Source organism: Astatotilapia calliptera, chromosome 18 (assembly GCF_964374335.1).
Source record: "Astatotilapia calliptera chromosome 18, fAstCal68.1, whole genome shotgun sequence".
Taxonomy (NCBI): Eukaryota; Metazoa; Chordata; class Actinopteri; order Cichliformes; family Cichlidae; genus Astatotilapia; species Astatotilapia calliptera.
Window position 1 is genome coordinate 5,951,650 of NC_137439.1, and position 14,283 is coordinate 5,965,932.

The 14,283-nt window shown below is 40.8% G+C and overlaps 1 protein-coding gene and 1 non-coding gene across 4 annotated transcripts in view; both read left to right on the top strand.

The window, feature by feature from the left end:
• Positions 1 to 8,535: 8,535 nt before the first annotated feature.
• The window catches only part of LOC113011056 (inactive double-stranded RNA-specific editase B2-like), a 36,428-nt gene continuing 30,680 nt past the window's right edge, over positions 8,536 to 14,283 (top strand). For all 3 annotated transcript variants that reach the window (XM_080292948.1, XM_080292949.1, XM_080292950.1), the window contains exon 1: positions 8,536 to 8,759. In XM_080292948.1, coding sequence (XP_080149074.1) covers positions 8,669 to 8,759 — 91 coding nt within the window. In that variant the 5' untranslated portion in view covers positions 8,536 to 8,668. The remainder of the gene's footprint in view (positions 8,760 to 14,283) is intronic.
• Positions 9,470 to 9,551, top strand: trnal-aag (transfer RNA leucine (anticodon AAG)). The gene has a single exon. It is a non-coding gene; the product is annotated as a tRNA-Leu (tRNA).

The following is a 14,283-nucleotide window of genomic DNA, read 5'->3' on the forward strand; positions in this document are numbered from 1 at the left end:
CTACAAACAGGTCTGAAAAAGTAATTTTTTAAATGTGTTTTTTAAATAATCAGCTATGTCTTCACTCGCTGTCCGTATTTATTTCACTCTTCTTTCTTTGAGTGTGTTGACATTTTAAAAGTATCTTTGTGTAGCAAATGCTTGACACTTTACTGTCTGGTGAGGCTCACACTGGATTTCTGAAATTCAAAGTTCCTCCACAGATGTAGGAGTTAGAAATGTGCATACCATGGCACACATCAGATGAATTCCAATGACCTTGTAGGGGCGTAGCGTGGCGTCATGGTAACAATCCGCTACAATTTGTCTCACATGTCGACTCAAAGATTTATTGGCCAGATTTTGACAAACAGCTTTATAAAGCTAACGCAGTTTCCTCTTGCTGCCACTTGGTGCCGCCTGTGCTCTTTGTTTCCCTAAAGCAGCTAACTCATCATGAGGCATGATGGTTTTTGAAAATAGAGCATCACACAGGTGATACTTGTGTGTCAAATATGATGCACTTGGCTTTACAAGGTTTATTATGTCACGTGAGACTGATAGCTGTATGTTCTGTTAGTCTGTAATGATGTTGATGTTGTGAGTTTTATACTTGTGTATATTCCCATATTTTTACTGCAACCCTTTTTACAGACCAGACACTGCAGCTGACAACGAGGCTTTAAAGATCCTCTCTTTAAGAAGCTTCGGTGACCCAGCTGTGGCTTTCTATCAGTAAATATATGAGCACCAGGAAAAATAAATAAGCTCACTTTAAAGCGTTGACCTTTATCCATGGCTTTTCATATGAGTAGAGTCAGTTTCAGCTGTATAAACAGCAGCATGACGACTGCAGCCAATTAACCTGTTTAGCACTGCAAACATATACACTGAACCCGGGAACTCAGGCGTGTTTGGAATCACATTAGAATCTGCTAAAGCCATCTGGATCCTGGATTTGAACCCAGGCTCTTTTGTTAATAGTCTTCATATCCTCCCCCGAGCTTGCAAAGGTTCCTCTGGTAATTATCATTGCTGTTGTTTTTTTCTCACAATATGAAAAAACTAAGTTACTCTGTGAAAAAAATCCTTCAGTTTGGTTCTCAAAGGGCAAAAAGACCATCTGGTTTCAGAAATAAGCCAACAAAAGCTACTTTTTCCCATAAAAATAAAACAAAACCTTTATTGTGACTGAGGTTACAATGACTGGAACTATGCGTGGGATGAGTTACCTTTATTTATTATTTGTTTAATCTTAGGAGCAGATAATAACATGTGCATAATGTTAGAGTGAGCTCAGCTCATGTAGCTTAAAAGGTGCAAAACATTCAGTATGTCAGAGTACTAAAGTTTAACGATTTGTTAAAACTACATTTCTAAAACCAGCAAAAACTACAGAGAAACTGTTTTGTGCAGCAGCCACTTTCAGATTTTGTTTGAGTTTTATGAAGTGAACTTCAAACCTTAATGTTGGTCCTTTTATAAGATAGTTTTTTATGTTCCCTTCAACAAATTTCAATAATAACTGCATGAGAAGAGTTTGTTCATGTTTAAGTTTGTGCCAGTGTTGATTGTGTCTGTAAGTAACTAATGAACATGTGCTGATCATCTGCAGTCTTCTGCTGAGTCCTGGGATTCCTCCTGATCGATCAATTCATTACACCTGCACTCCCCAACAGCAGCAGCTTCTCCTGGCAGTATCAGCACTACAGCAACTTCAGTCTGACCACCAGAATAAACCTGATCCAGGAATGCCCCCAGACCAGGACGAGCAGCTCCCAAAGGATCCGCTGCCAAAGTCCTCAGACCAAAAGGTGGTTTGAATGTTGGGGGTGACTGCTGTAAAGTCGAAGCATGAGTGAAGAGGACCAAACACGAAAAGCCAGTTTGAAATAAAAACAATTAAAGCATTTTGGTCACAGTCCTACTTCATACACGCAGACTAGATAAAATAATCAGCTGCAAACCTAAAAATAAACTTCAGTTAAACAAACAACCACGTACCTGATTAACATACAGTTATCCGATGCTGCTGTAGCGCTGAAGCTGTACAGTAGGCCGTTAGGGAGATGTGATATGATCTCCCAGTCTGTCAGCGAGGAAACCACCAGTAAATATTTAATCAGCAATTTAGTTTTCCTTTTAAATATTCATGAAATCTAATCAACTTAATCACGGTGTGATCGTTATTTCACAGCGTAATGAAACTCCCCGCCAGTTCACTCAAGTGTGTCCAGGGTGGCTGACTTCACGCCGTCGCTCTCTAAAACAATAAGACTCACACACACACACACACACACACACACACACACACACACACACACACACACACCTAAAGATGCAGGCACACATGCATCACATAAAAACAATGTAGCTGACTAGGAAAGGAGAAGGGAAACCAATAATTAAAAAGATTTGCGTGAAAGGAAGCAAAAAAAGGAAAGAAGGAAGGATAGAAGTAAGAAAAGAACAAAGGAAGGCTAAAAGAAGGAAGGATATAAAAACAATGAAAGAAGGAAGAAGACAGAACGTAGGATAAATATAGAGAAGAAAAAATGAAGGACAAAGGCAGAATGATAGATAATTGTAGTTGAGAAAAAAAGGAACAAATAAAGGACAGAAGGAAGGAACAAAGGAAGCTGCATTGTTTTTCAGCTTTGCTGTTATTCTGCCCCCTGGTGGCTAAAAAGCCACATAAAGCAGCTTTAAAGATTATTGGACAGTTTTTGTACAAAAAAGGAAACAAGATGATCAATATGAAAGATATATTCAACTTCACACTAAACAGACTCATAAATTATTGACACCATCAGCCATAACTCTGACTTTACAGGAGCTGTTTCCCATTTTTAGAAATACATTTATTCCCTTTCTTGCCAGGAGTTAGTCAATAAGACTCTTGGGGGGCCGAGCTAGCTGTCCTCCCGCAGAGCTTCCAGTCTTTATGCAAAACTAAATGTGCAGCTGGGAGTTTTGCATACTGATGTGAGTGGGCTATGAGGCTGCTATTTTATTATCCGAGTATTTTCTTTTTTATGTTACAGCTTCTTCAGATGTTTGATTTGGGCTTTAAGTGGTTTCCAGAAGTTCTCCCCTGAAGGCGAGATGACACCAGAGGCATCAGATGGATTGGAGTACCCTTGGAGCATTAATTTTTACAAAACTTCTCAAGAGTTTATTTTATTCATCTCAAACTGATTAACTTTTCTGCAGTTTTGAGATGAAGTTGAGCACGTACCAGCAGATTTGATCCCATGTTGGTGAGGGAGAGCAGGAAGTAACATTATGAAGTGTATACACACATGCGCCTCAGAGGAGATCCTGCAGCTTTCTGCTGTGTGCAACAAAATATTATAATATGGCAAGAAATGATAACGTGTACAGCTTCTCCTCCTGCCGTTTCCCGACATCTAATCTGATAAGATGAGATAAAGTGGATGTGAGACTTTAGCATCACGCAGACACAACAGAGAGGCTATTACTGCGTCTGATGAAAAGCAGATAGATTGCACTGTATTCCAGCCTGTGGCTAAGATCCCACAGGGCAGGCAGAATGAGGTGCTCTCCAAAATGAGCTCGACATCGCCGCAAATAGGACACAGCAGCTTCCCCGTGTTCTCCTCGGGCCAAGCATTACTCTGTACATTAGATCCATCTCACCGTTCCTCTGTGGAGAGCTGCAGCAGCATGTACGGGATAAACGGAGGTGTATTGTTGTGTCACCTGGAAACATCCCGTGTTATAGAATTAGCATATTTATGCTTCACAGTCCTCAGTTTCTTTGTCTGGCTTTAACCTGGATTTAATTCTCCACAGTTTTAAACGTGCTGTTTAATTCAGTTTAAAGCTTCTTAACGTGGGATTCTTCAGTGACTGTGGTCATTGTTGGATTCTTGTTGCTTCGCATTAATTACTGTTTTATTGATACGCATGCAAACACACACACACACACACACACACACACACACACACACACACACACACACACAGTGTAAATGACTAGAAAGGGAGAGGGAATGGGGTTGAAGAAAGGAAGGAAGGAATAATTTTAAAAAGGCAGGAAGGAAGGACAAATGGAAGGAAAACTGATAGAAAGAAAAGAATAGAAAAGCAAGAATAGAAGAAATTATGGACAGAAGTAAGTATGGTAAGAAAGGAACCAACAAAAGAAGGAATGGTACAGAGAAAGGAAGAAGTAATAAAACATGAAAAGAATGACGGATGGATAGAAGTCAGGAAAAGAAGAAAGTCAGAAATAAAGGAACCTGAAGGGTATAGAGACGGATTAAGGGGAAAGAAAAGGAAGAAGCAAGACTAAAAAGGAAGGAAGGAAAGAAGAAATTTTATAGAGAAGGAAAAGGAGGAAAGTTAGGAAGACCATAGGGAATGAATGAAGGAAAGGGAAGAAACAAGACAAAAAGGAAGAAAGGAAGAACAATAGAAGGAGAGGTAGAGAAACAAGAAAACAAAGGAAGGCAGAAAGGAAGGATTGAATATGTATTTTATTAAATGTGTAGGAAGCACTCGTGCTGCTCATCACTATGAAACACAACAAGCAGCATTAATGAAGGATAGACTGTATCTAAACAATGGACTTAGCTTCAGGTAATGTAACAAATTACTTTCTATCACTAAAGTTTTTAAATGTTTTTAAACGTTTTTAAACTCTAATGAGTAACATGTAGTTACTGCTGACTGAACCCCTCGGTCTCTCCTTTTTCCTTGTTCTAGAGTCCATTGTTGTTTCCTCCAATTAGAGTCCTAGATGCTGAATTATTATTATTATTATTATTCTCTCTCTTTTTTTTCTTTTAGACAAACCTGCTGCATTCTGCGCTTGAGGCCTTGTTACAGTTTTCATCTTGTTTTCCACCCACCTGCCTTTTCCCTGTCTGAATACCAGGTCTCTTTAGATGAAGCGTGACAACCACTTTGCGTAACGTCAGCCTCGTGGGATCATTAGTGTGAAAATAAACTTTGTTATTTTGTTTTTTTGTGGGGGGTTTCTCTTTATTTCCAGCTCCCGTGTCAGAATGCAGAATTTATAGTCTGCATAAAGACTGGAAGCACTGACAGCTAGGCTGGTCCCCAAAGAGCGTTATATATTATCTCTTGCTAAGAAAGAGAAAATAGCGATGAAAAATGATGAATTGATGAGGCTCAAGAAGATCTCACAACCATAAATTTAAATAAATCTTACATATTGATCACCTGATTGTCTTTTGATGTGCAAATCTGGCTGATTTAACCTCTTTAAAACTGTCATGGGTGACACAGAGCATCATTAGCATCCTTTAAAGCAGAAACTTTAAAGAAATGTTATTACAGCTTTCCAGTGCATATGGGATTCATGTCACCCAAACACAAAAGATCCCAGAATGAAGTTACAACTGCAGCTTTACCAGTTCCATGTCTGTCAGATGCTGCGGGTGTCACGGAGTAAAAAGCATTTCAAAATCATGTTCTGGGGCAAAGTCAGTAAAATTTTCCTTTGAAAACATTCACATTTGACTGTTGACTTTATATCAGCAATGTTTTCATGTGACCACTTAAAATAATTTGAGATTCAGTAATACTTCAAAGTAAATGCCTAAATATGGTCCCAGAGGCATTTCATGGCGTTTCTGATCCGCTGACAGTTTAAAGATGGACTGTGATTGACACTGACATCATCCATTTATTTTAACTCTGTGTTTTGAAGCCTCGGCTTTGGAGTTTGTTGCTTCAAGCCAGAAGTTACCATATTTGGATGAGAAGGTACAAAAGTATCCTTTAACAATGCCCATTTTGGTTCGTAAGCTGTATTTTTATATGTGCTTTAAAGTCCTGAGTTTCCTTCCTGGTTAAGGGATTCCCAGGATCGTGCTTAAAGAAGCTGGATCCTGGGAGCTACAGGGAAATTTTAAGCAGACATATCAGTTTGAAAATACAGCATTCATATAGTACATAAATGTATTTGATTGTGAGTCATGTCACGCCAACTTTTCTACATACAAATGAGAGAAACCCTTCACCTCCTCTCCTGCTGAGCCACACTGATGGAAGAAACTGTACACAGTCGTATAAAAACACAGCAGTGGAGCTTCGGGAGTCAGCAAGGTGAACGCTACAGAAAATGTGAATCCCAGAAGCTCGACACGTGGCGATAAACAAAGAGGAAGAACACCTCGTTATAGAGGAGGGCTGAAATGATGAAGTGTGATAGCAGCAAGAGCTAAGTGAAGGTGAGGAGCAAAGCAGAGGGGATGAGTAGATGCAGATGTAACACAGTCAGATTATCAGTTTGAGGAAGTGATTGACGGGGATTATACAGCCATTGTTAATTGAAAGTAAGGTTGAAAGGACAGGAAATGAGAGGGGATTATGCAAATGAGACATTATGATGCAAAAGAAAGCTTCAAATGTCTTTTTAGATTCATCATTATGAATAGAAATGTATTTTTGAGCATATGTTAGTATTACGGGGGGTTTGCAGTGGTTCCCAGTCGCTTCCACTTTGTTATAATGCTGATAACAGCTGATTGTGGAACATTTAGAAGTGAGGAAATTTCATGGCTGGACTTGTTGCACAGGCGGCGTCCTATCACGGTAGCACGCTGTAATCCTCTGAGCTCCTGAGAGCAACCCGTTATTTCACAAATGTTAGTAGCAGCAGTCTGCATGTCCGGGTGCTTGATTTTATACACCTGAATTTGATGATTTGGACGGGAGTGTGAATACCTTTGGCAGCTTAACGTATTTGATATATCACCGATTTTCACACAGGACGCCTTCCTGCTTAGTGTCACCTCCCGGTCTTGAACCAGAGATTGTTTCACATGTTTGAACGTGAACGTTTTAACACTTGATCCTTTTGCATTTGGGTTTAAAGTGCTCCTCTGAACCTGCTCATAAGAAATACTGACGGTGCTTTGAATTCAGGGTTGGCAGGTCTCCTCTGTCATCTTTTAGACAGCACAGCATTGTAAATACACCTTGTCTCTTTGCCTTTTTTTCCCTTTAATTAGGATACAGTTTATGCATACATGAAAATCTTTCATCCTCTGCCTCTTTCTCACTTCCATAGGGTTGGTTTTGAAGCCTGCAGACCTCAAGCAGGAGACACAAAGCAGATAAAAGTGTAGCACGACGAGAAGTTCAGTTTGTCTCCTGCTGTTTCTGAAACAACACAGCGGGAGCAGCTCGCTAACCTACATTTCAAGCTTCAATGTTTAATATGTGCGTGTGTGTATTAAGTGTTATATTGTTGCATGCATGCAGTATGCATAACTGTCACATTAATAAGAATATTTTCTTCTTCCTGCTCCTTTTCACACATGGTTGTTGTGTTTTGTTGACAGAAGATGTGGTTGTTTTGTTTGATTTGTAGTACCAAGTGTGAAATAAATAAAAATGAAATGAAAATGAAATGAAATGAAATGTGCAGCACAGTCCATATTTATGTGTGGCCACTGCAGAGTTCTGTGCATTGGTCGGTCTGTTTTAGGCATTTCACGTGTGCTCTAGTATTTTATAGTATGTGCTTATTATTAATTTATCATTTTCTATTAATTCTATGATTTCTGGACGTTTTTGAGTAAATGTGGAAAACTATATTACAAATCTGAGACTGATAGTTTATAGCCAGAGATTTAACATGTTTTAGCGCTGTAACCATGGGACTAGCTCAGAAACTTATAGGGTTTTATGACTTCCTTTCCACCTACATGTAGAAGTGGTTTCATGCAATCCCCCCTAAAAAAAAACCCAATTTGTATCTAAAAGCTGGCACAGTATCAGACCTGGGTCCAGAGCTGGACCACTGACATCAGTGACCGTGGGAGGAGCTACTCCAAGAAATTCACCAGCAATCTGCAGATTTTCATCACTCTTAAATTACTTAAACAAACTGTTTTCACACTCCAGAAAATTTCAGGGGAGTCACGTCTGCATATTTTCAAAAATTGTCCTTTTCTCATGTGAAGCACACAGCAGGAGGGAGTCTGCTTCAGCATTCGTGTAGGAGCTGTCTGGATAGACCATGTGGGACGCGTAAACTCAAAAGCAGCACATTGTTTGGACTAGATGCTTCTCTCACATTGGCTCAGTCTGACATCACACAGGTTAGAGACGGGCTGATGTCCAGTGTGACCACATTCTCACGTGCACCTCAGTCAGAGGATATGTGGAACAGTTCAGTGCAGCGGAGCAGCTCACGTGATGTTCAGTCCTCAAACAGCTGGTTTCTCTGCTCTCTTTCCACAGTCCAACGACATGCATGATAGGTTAGTTGGTGAAAATGATAACTTTGAATCCTCTGACCACATGCTTCAAATGTTCTTCATCTTTCTCAGAAACACTCATATTCCTCTGTTTTCTCCCCTAACATCAATATTCTGATGCTTATGTTTGGTTGTAGCGTTCAGACACTAGTTCAGCGCCTCTGTATGATTTACAAAATGTGCCACTGACCACCAGCTGATGCCACCAAACTCAGTGATGCTGAATCACAGCCCTTTCTCTCCTCGTGATGTCACAACCTCAGCAGTCGCCCGCCTCCTAAAGCCGGCAGCGGGAGAGAGAAGTCAGTCACTGTGCAGGGCTTCCCGCTGCAGAGCTGCACTCTGATTCATTTGTTTCAGACCAGCAGAAGAGAAGAAGCAGCAGAAGGACAAACTAGTATAATAACAGAGGAAAAAACATCTCCTGAATGGCACCGGGGACCTGCAGCAGAAACATGGAGCGGTCAGACCTGAAAGGAAAGTCTAAGAGGAAGAGGAGGAGGAGGTGCAAAGGCAAAGGTGAGTCGAGCAGCTGTGATTGTTGAACTTTATGTGGGAAACAGATGATGATGCTGACAGTTATTTGTGGCAGTATTCAGTGAGCTTGGGTCTTTTTTACTCCACTGATGAAATTCTTACACAGGCTTTGTTTTGCTTTGCCGTTAGAGTTACTGCATTACATTACATCACTTACAGCGAGTGCATTTAGGAAGAGATGTTTTACAATTTACCACAGTCCACCTGCTGTATTTGTGAGTTCAAGAAGAGCATTTACAGGAAAAATAACGCTTATTGCTTTAGTCTCTGCGTTTGGTGATGATTTCAAGTGTTTGGTTTTCTGCTAACTTGAGCTTTGATTTGGTTTTGTCCTTCGCTGCTTCTCTGTCTTTATGTGGGGATTTTCCTGCTGTCTCTGAGTTTTGAATCCTTGTTTGGGTCTTTCTTTGTTTTTGGATCTTGTTTGTGGGTCCTGGCTTGGTTTTGTTATTTTGGGGGTTAGACTGAATTTTAGCTGCAAGCATAGTTTCAGAAATAGTCAGTTGTTACCACTGACAGACCTTTTGGGCTGTTATGAGACTTTTTTTAGATATGCTAAATCCCACATGAAGGTGTAAATAAAAACGAATTTAAAACTTCTGGACACCTGGATATTAAGAGCATGTTACAGGGATAGAGCTTTCTAGTTGATGTTTAACCAACCAACAGATGGAAATTAAGTGGAAATCACTGGTAGTGTGGCCGAGTGGTCTAAGGCGCTGGATTAAGGCTCCAGTCTCTTTGGGGGCGTGGGTTCGAATCCCACCACTGCCAGGCTTTAGTGGCTCCACATGTTCTCCTCCCAAGCTGTGAATTGAGTTTTTAAACTGGTTATATACTCTGCAAATTCACATGAGAGGAGTGGGCTTGGCAGCGCCTAGCCAATCTAAAGAAAAAGTTTCTTCTGTCTACAGTAACTGCTCCCTGTGATGGAAATTGCTTCAGTTTGTCAGCACATCAAAGTGAAATGAATTACATTGAACAGGTTTTTGTTCTGTCTTCTAGTAGCTGTAGTTCCAACCGGGTAAAAGAGACTTAAATGCAGATTAGAATCACACATAAAAAAAAATTTTTTTTTACCTGTTGCCAATCGACAACGGTACCGTTTGCCCTTCATTCACTGATTTTAGTAAATTATGGCTTAACAATCTATATGATACATACAGCATGCTGTAAGGAAAACAGTGATTTTAAACATAAACGCTGAGCGTACCCTGCTCCTGAAGGTTTAAGTTTGTATTCTTTCAGCTGCGGTGTGTGAATAAAGATTAAATATAAAAGTGATTTCATACCTGTTGATCTTGAATCTGTAAGAAATGACCTTCCTAGTACAGAAAACCCAGGATTGATCCTGAGGTTATCCGGATAAGATCCTGCTTCATAGTACAAACTTCTGCTGTGGCGACGCCTTAAGGTACACAGACTTTACAGGCTCTACATCAAGCGGGTCACTGACAACCTGTTATGAAGAATGGATTTTTGATATATCAATAAAAAAAAGGCTTCGACCCTTTGCTCTGCTAAATTTAATATAGCATATTGCAAAAGCATTGCTATATTATATTTGCATTTGCTTAGAACACAACGAACCCTAGCTCCGACCCTAAGTAGGCCATGGTGACCTGGTGGATGTGAATCAGTCTTATTTTGGGATTGGAAATTGAAGCACTGATGCAGACACTGGGATTGTTTCTCCCTCTGGAGCAGTTAAAAAGTCAGGGATCATCTCATCTTATTAACTGCAGTCAAACTCAAACTTCAGCTCCAAATGATGCTAAAAATGCTTTAGTCATCCCTTATGGTCCAGTTGGTTTCTGAGTGATTAAGTCAGGTTGTGCAAACTTCATTCATCTTTATAGCACTGGAAATCGCTCATTTTTAAGCCCATGAATAAAAACTTTACGTGTTTTTATCACCATAATAATCTGCTCGAAGTGCCAATGCTAACACATATATATAGCAACAAATGCAAATAGCCTGAGCTAAAGAGTATTTATAACTGGTTATTTGTTGGTTGATGTGTTGGATTCGATTTTATTAAGATCCGTGTGTCTGAATGACAGAACAGCGAGATGTCTGCGTGCAGGTTTAATGTTCCTGTCAGACTGATGACAAAAAGTCTTCCTGAGGTTTAGGAGCTGGTGTAAAAAGCCAAATTGGTGCAGTTGCTATTTAACCACATGACATCAGTCAGGACATTCACATATCTGCCCTGGTGATTGTTGTTTTCAGCTTTAATTATTGTCATCTTCAGTTGGTGGATGTCTGCAGAGAGTCTCAGGTGTATGCTCCCTCTCTGTCTCCGTGGTTCAGACTCTCCGGAGAACCCTTTCTGCTTGATTTGTTTGTTTGCTGTTTTTGCTCATTCATTTCTGGGCTCCTATCAGCGTTTATAGCTGTAACACAGGATGAGCCAAACCCAACTGCTGATCAAGCAACAAAAATGTGAACAATGCAAGCATGGCAGCGCGGTGCATCTCAGGCATGTTAATCAATTAAAGAAACCAAAGACGAGATCCTCTGCTGCCAAAAATGAAGATGTTACAAGAAGAAGGAGTTACAGGAATACAGCTGCTGCCACGGCCGACTGCGACACCATCACCTCCGTTCATCGCCAAAAAAATAAACACTTGTGAGGAAGGACAGAGGCGATTGTGACTCAAAAGTGTCAATGAAGTTTTCAGTTTGCTCCTTTTTCCACTTTCTGTGTCTAAGAAGTCCCAACGTGCAGCCAAAAATGTTCACTTTCTGTTTACTCGTGTGAGTATAAATGTCTCATCAGGATATGAGCTCCGATAATCATAATTACAGTGGTCTGACCAACAGGTCAGCCTTTTAGGATTACACTGGCATTGTTCTGCACATGATAATCCTCGGTAAATGCTGCAGATTACTCCATGATGGCCACGGTATTAAATCCAGCAGTTATTCAAAGTGCGCAAAGCCTTTTCCACTTTCATTAATGACCCGTTGGCCTTTTTTGTGCATCAAAGCGTGCCCTCTACGAAAAATAAATGCCTCCAGAAAATCATTAGTCCCCACAAATCCCACTATTTTCGGACCACAATGCACTCAGCTAATGCTTCCACAGTATCCAACAATGAGCTGTACTTTAATGCCAGCTGTCATTTTAGAAACAGAAGGTGGGATCTTTTTCTCAAATGGCAAACGTCTCCACTTACAATGGAGCTCTGTGAGCGCGCAGCAGGAGGGAGACTCGTGTCGTGCGACTGCTGTGCGCTCAGTAATTCAGCAGTGTTTGAGTTTCTCTGTTCTTCTGAGACTGTGAGCTTCTAGACAGCTGGATGTATAAGCAAACTGTCACTCAAACAAGTAAATGGGGAGGGGGAAAAGAGGAAGTAATCACATGGGATTACCAAGCCTTTTCTGTTTACAGTGTTACAGAAACATCAAATTTAATTTAAAAGGAAGTTGAATGTTTTTCTGAGATTTCCCGTTTTCCTTTAAGTCTCTTATAAAGTCTTTATGTGCATTAAAAGGTGAGAGAGTTCAGAAAACACTGCTGCTGAACTCTGCGGGAACATTTCCACATGACTGGCAGCAGCGGCTAGTTTGGCAGAGCCGATTCCTCCCTCACAGTTTGGTTCAAACATGAACAGCCATTACGCATCCACCCATATGTGAGGGTTCACGTCGTATTTTTCATCATCGGTTGGGTGAACACGAGGCTCCGCGCACACATTTGTCTACCTTCCAAATCATGGTGAGAGACCCGTTTCTAAAAGGGGCTGGTGACTGCATGGTGGACTGGATGTTATGTGGACTGTTGTTATGTTCTTAGTCATTAGTTTCAAATCTTACTGAATCCAACATCCATCTATCGATCCGTTATCATCAACTTATCCAAAGCAGCAGGCTAAGGAGGATATTCACGACGCCCTTCTCCCCAGCAGCGCTGAACAGTCCCTCGTGGCCCCCAAGGCCTGATCTCACCAGCAGGTTCTGGGCTTGCTCCAAAGTCTCCTCCCTATTGTTGTGTGCTCAAGAAACCTCTACTGGCTCCTTCCAACATAATGGAGTAGTTCTTCTCTTAGCTCCCACCGGGCGTCCAAGGTCCTCAGCCTGTCAGCCTGCCTCAAAGACAGGGAAACTCATTTCAGGCACTTGAATTCACAGCTTTGCTCTTTCTGTCATTTTTTAAGATTGGATGAATGTTTGGAGCTCTCTCTTCACCACTTTAGCCGAGTATAATGCCTCCAATACTGCTGATGCACCAATCCACGGGTCCACCTCTCACTCCACCCTCCCATTAGTCATGAATAAGACACTTGAGTATCTTGCTTTGGGTTATTTCTCTTGCCCAACTCATAATGATGATGCTGGATATTTTGTTCCTTTTAAATATTTTTATTTAAATGACTGTTTTAGCCTAATGAGAGTTTTTTATGGTGTGGAGTGAAGGTGGTGGAGAAGATGACCCAATTAGACAAGAAGTGAAAGCCAGGGAGGGATACACAAGGAAAAACAATTCCAAAATAAAACAGGAAGATATGATAAACACAAGGAGGAGACGGAGGGAGGGAAAGGCTGGAGACACACAAAACATTAAAAATCAAAACAGGAATAAAAACTCAATAAATCCCAAAAAAATCCAGGACCATGAAATTTATAAACCGGTGGGTTTCATATCGATGACATCTGTTTTTATTACACAGATCAATAGTCACACATGACACTGAGTACTGCACCGTATTGTAGACCCCTAAATAAAGTCCTGAATCTGCAAATGAGCACAGCCCCGTGGAGCAGCACTCGCAGCTTATTCACCTTTTTCTGTCCCCATGATTAAGGCACTCAGCTGTCACCTATATTCCTCCACAGGGAGGAGGTTATTTTGAGATATTTTACAGCAGTTTCAGGAGATCAAGCGAGGCAAAGTAAAAGTCAGAGAAGAGAAATAATGGGAAGCACAATTATGTCAAAAGATGCGCAAAAAGCTCAGAAACAGAGAGACAACAAAACCAGCAGGGTAGTTTTCAGCTGCATCGGAGTTCACCTTGAAATAAAAACATCAGTGAGTTGATTAAAGAGGGAAAAAAATCAAGAACATGTCAAGAACTTTCTAGATGCAAAGCCGCTTCATTTCAGCTCGTTTATTACAGCACGCTGTGAGGACCCTCTGAGCGCAGACTGCAATGAAATTACTTTGTTAATCTGGATTTGTATCTGTTTTTTGTCTGGATACAGATGAACTTTTTGGGGGCATTTCAGTAAAAATAAACTGCCATTTGGCTGTAAAAAAAAATCCCTTTCTGTTGCCTTTTCAGTCAAATTAACAAACTGTCATTTGTTGGCTGCAAAGTCTCGTTGGAGAAATGATTTGATTGTCCTGCTTTTAGCGAGGATTATGATTCTCCGACATGCGACAAACAGCTGCTGTCTGCTACGGCTCTGTGTCATGACGTGGCGTGTGTTTGGCTATATTTGTATATTGGATGCGTTTTGGATAAGTGAGCTCCATCGTGCAGTCAAACTTAGTGGGGCA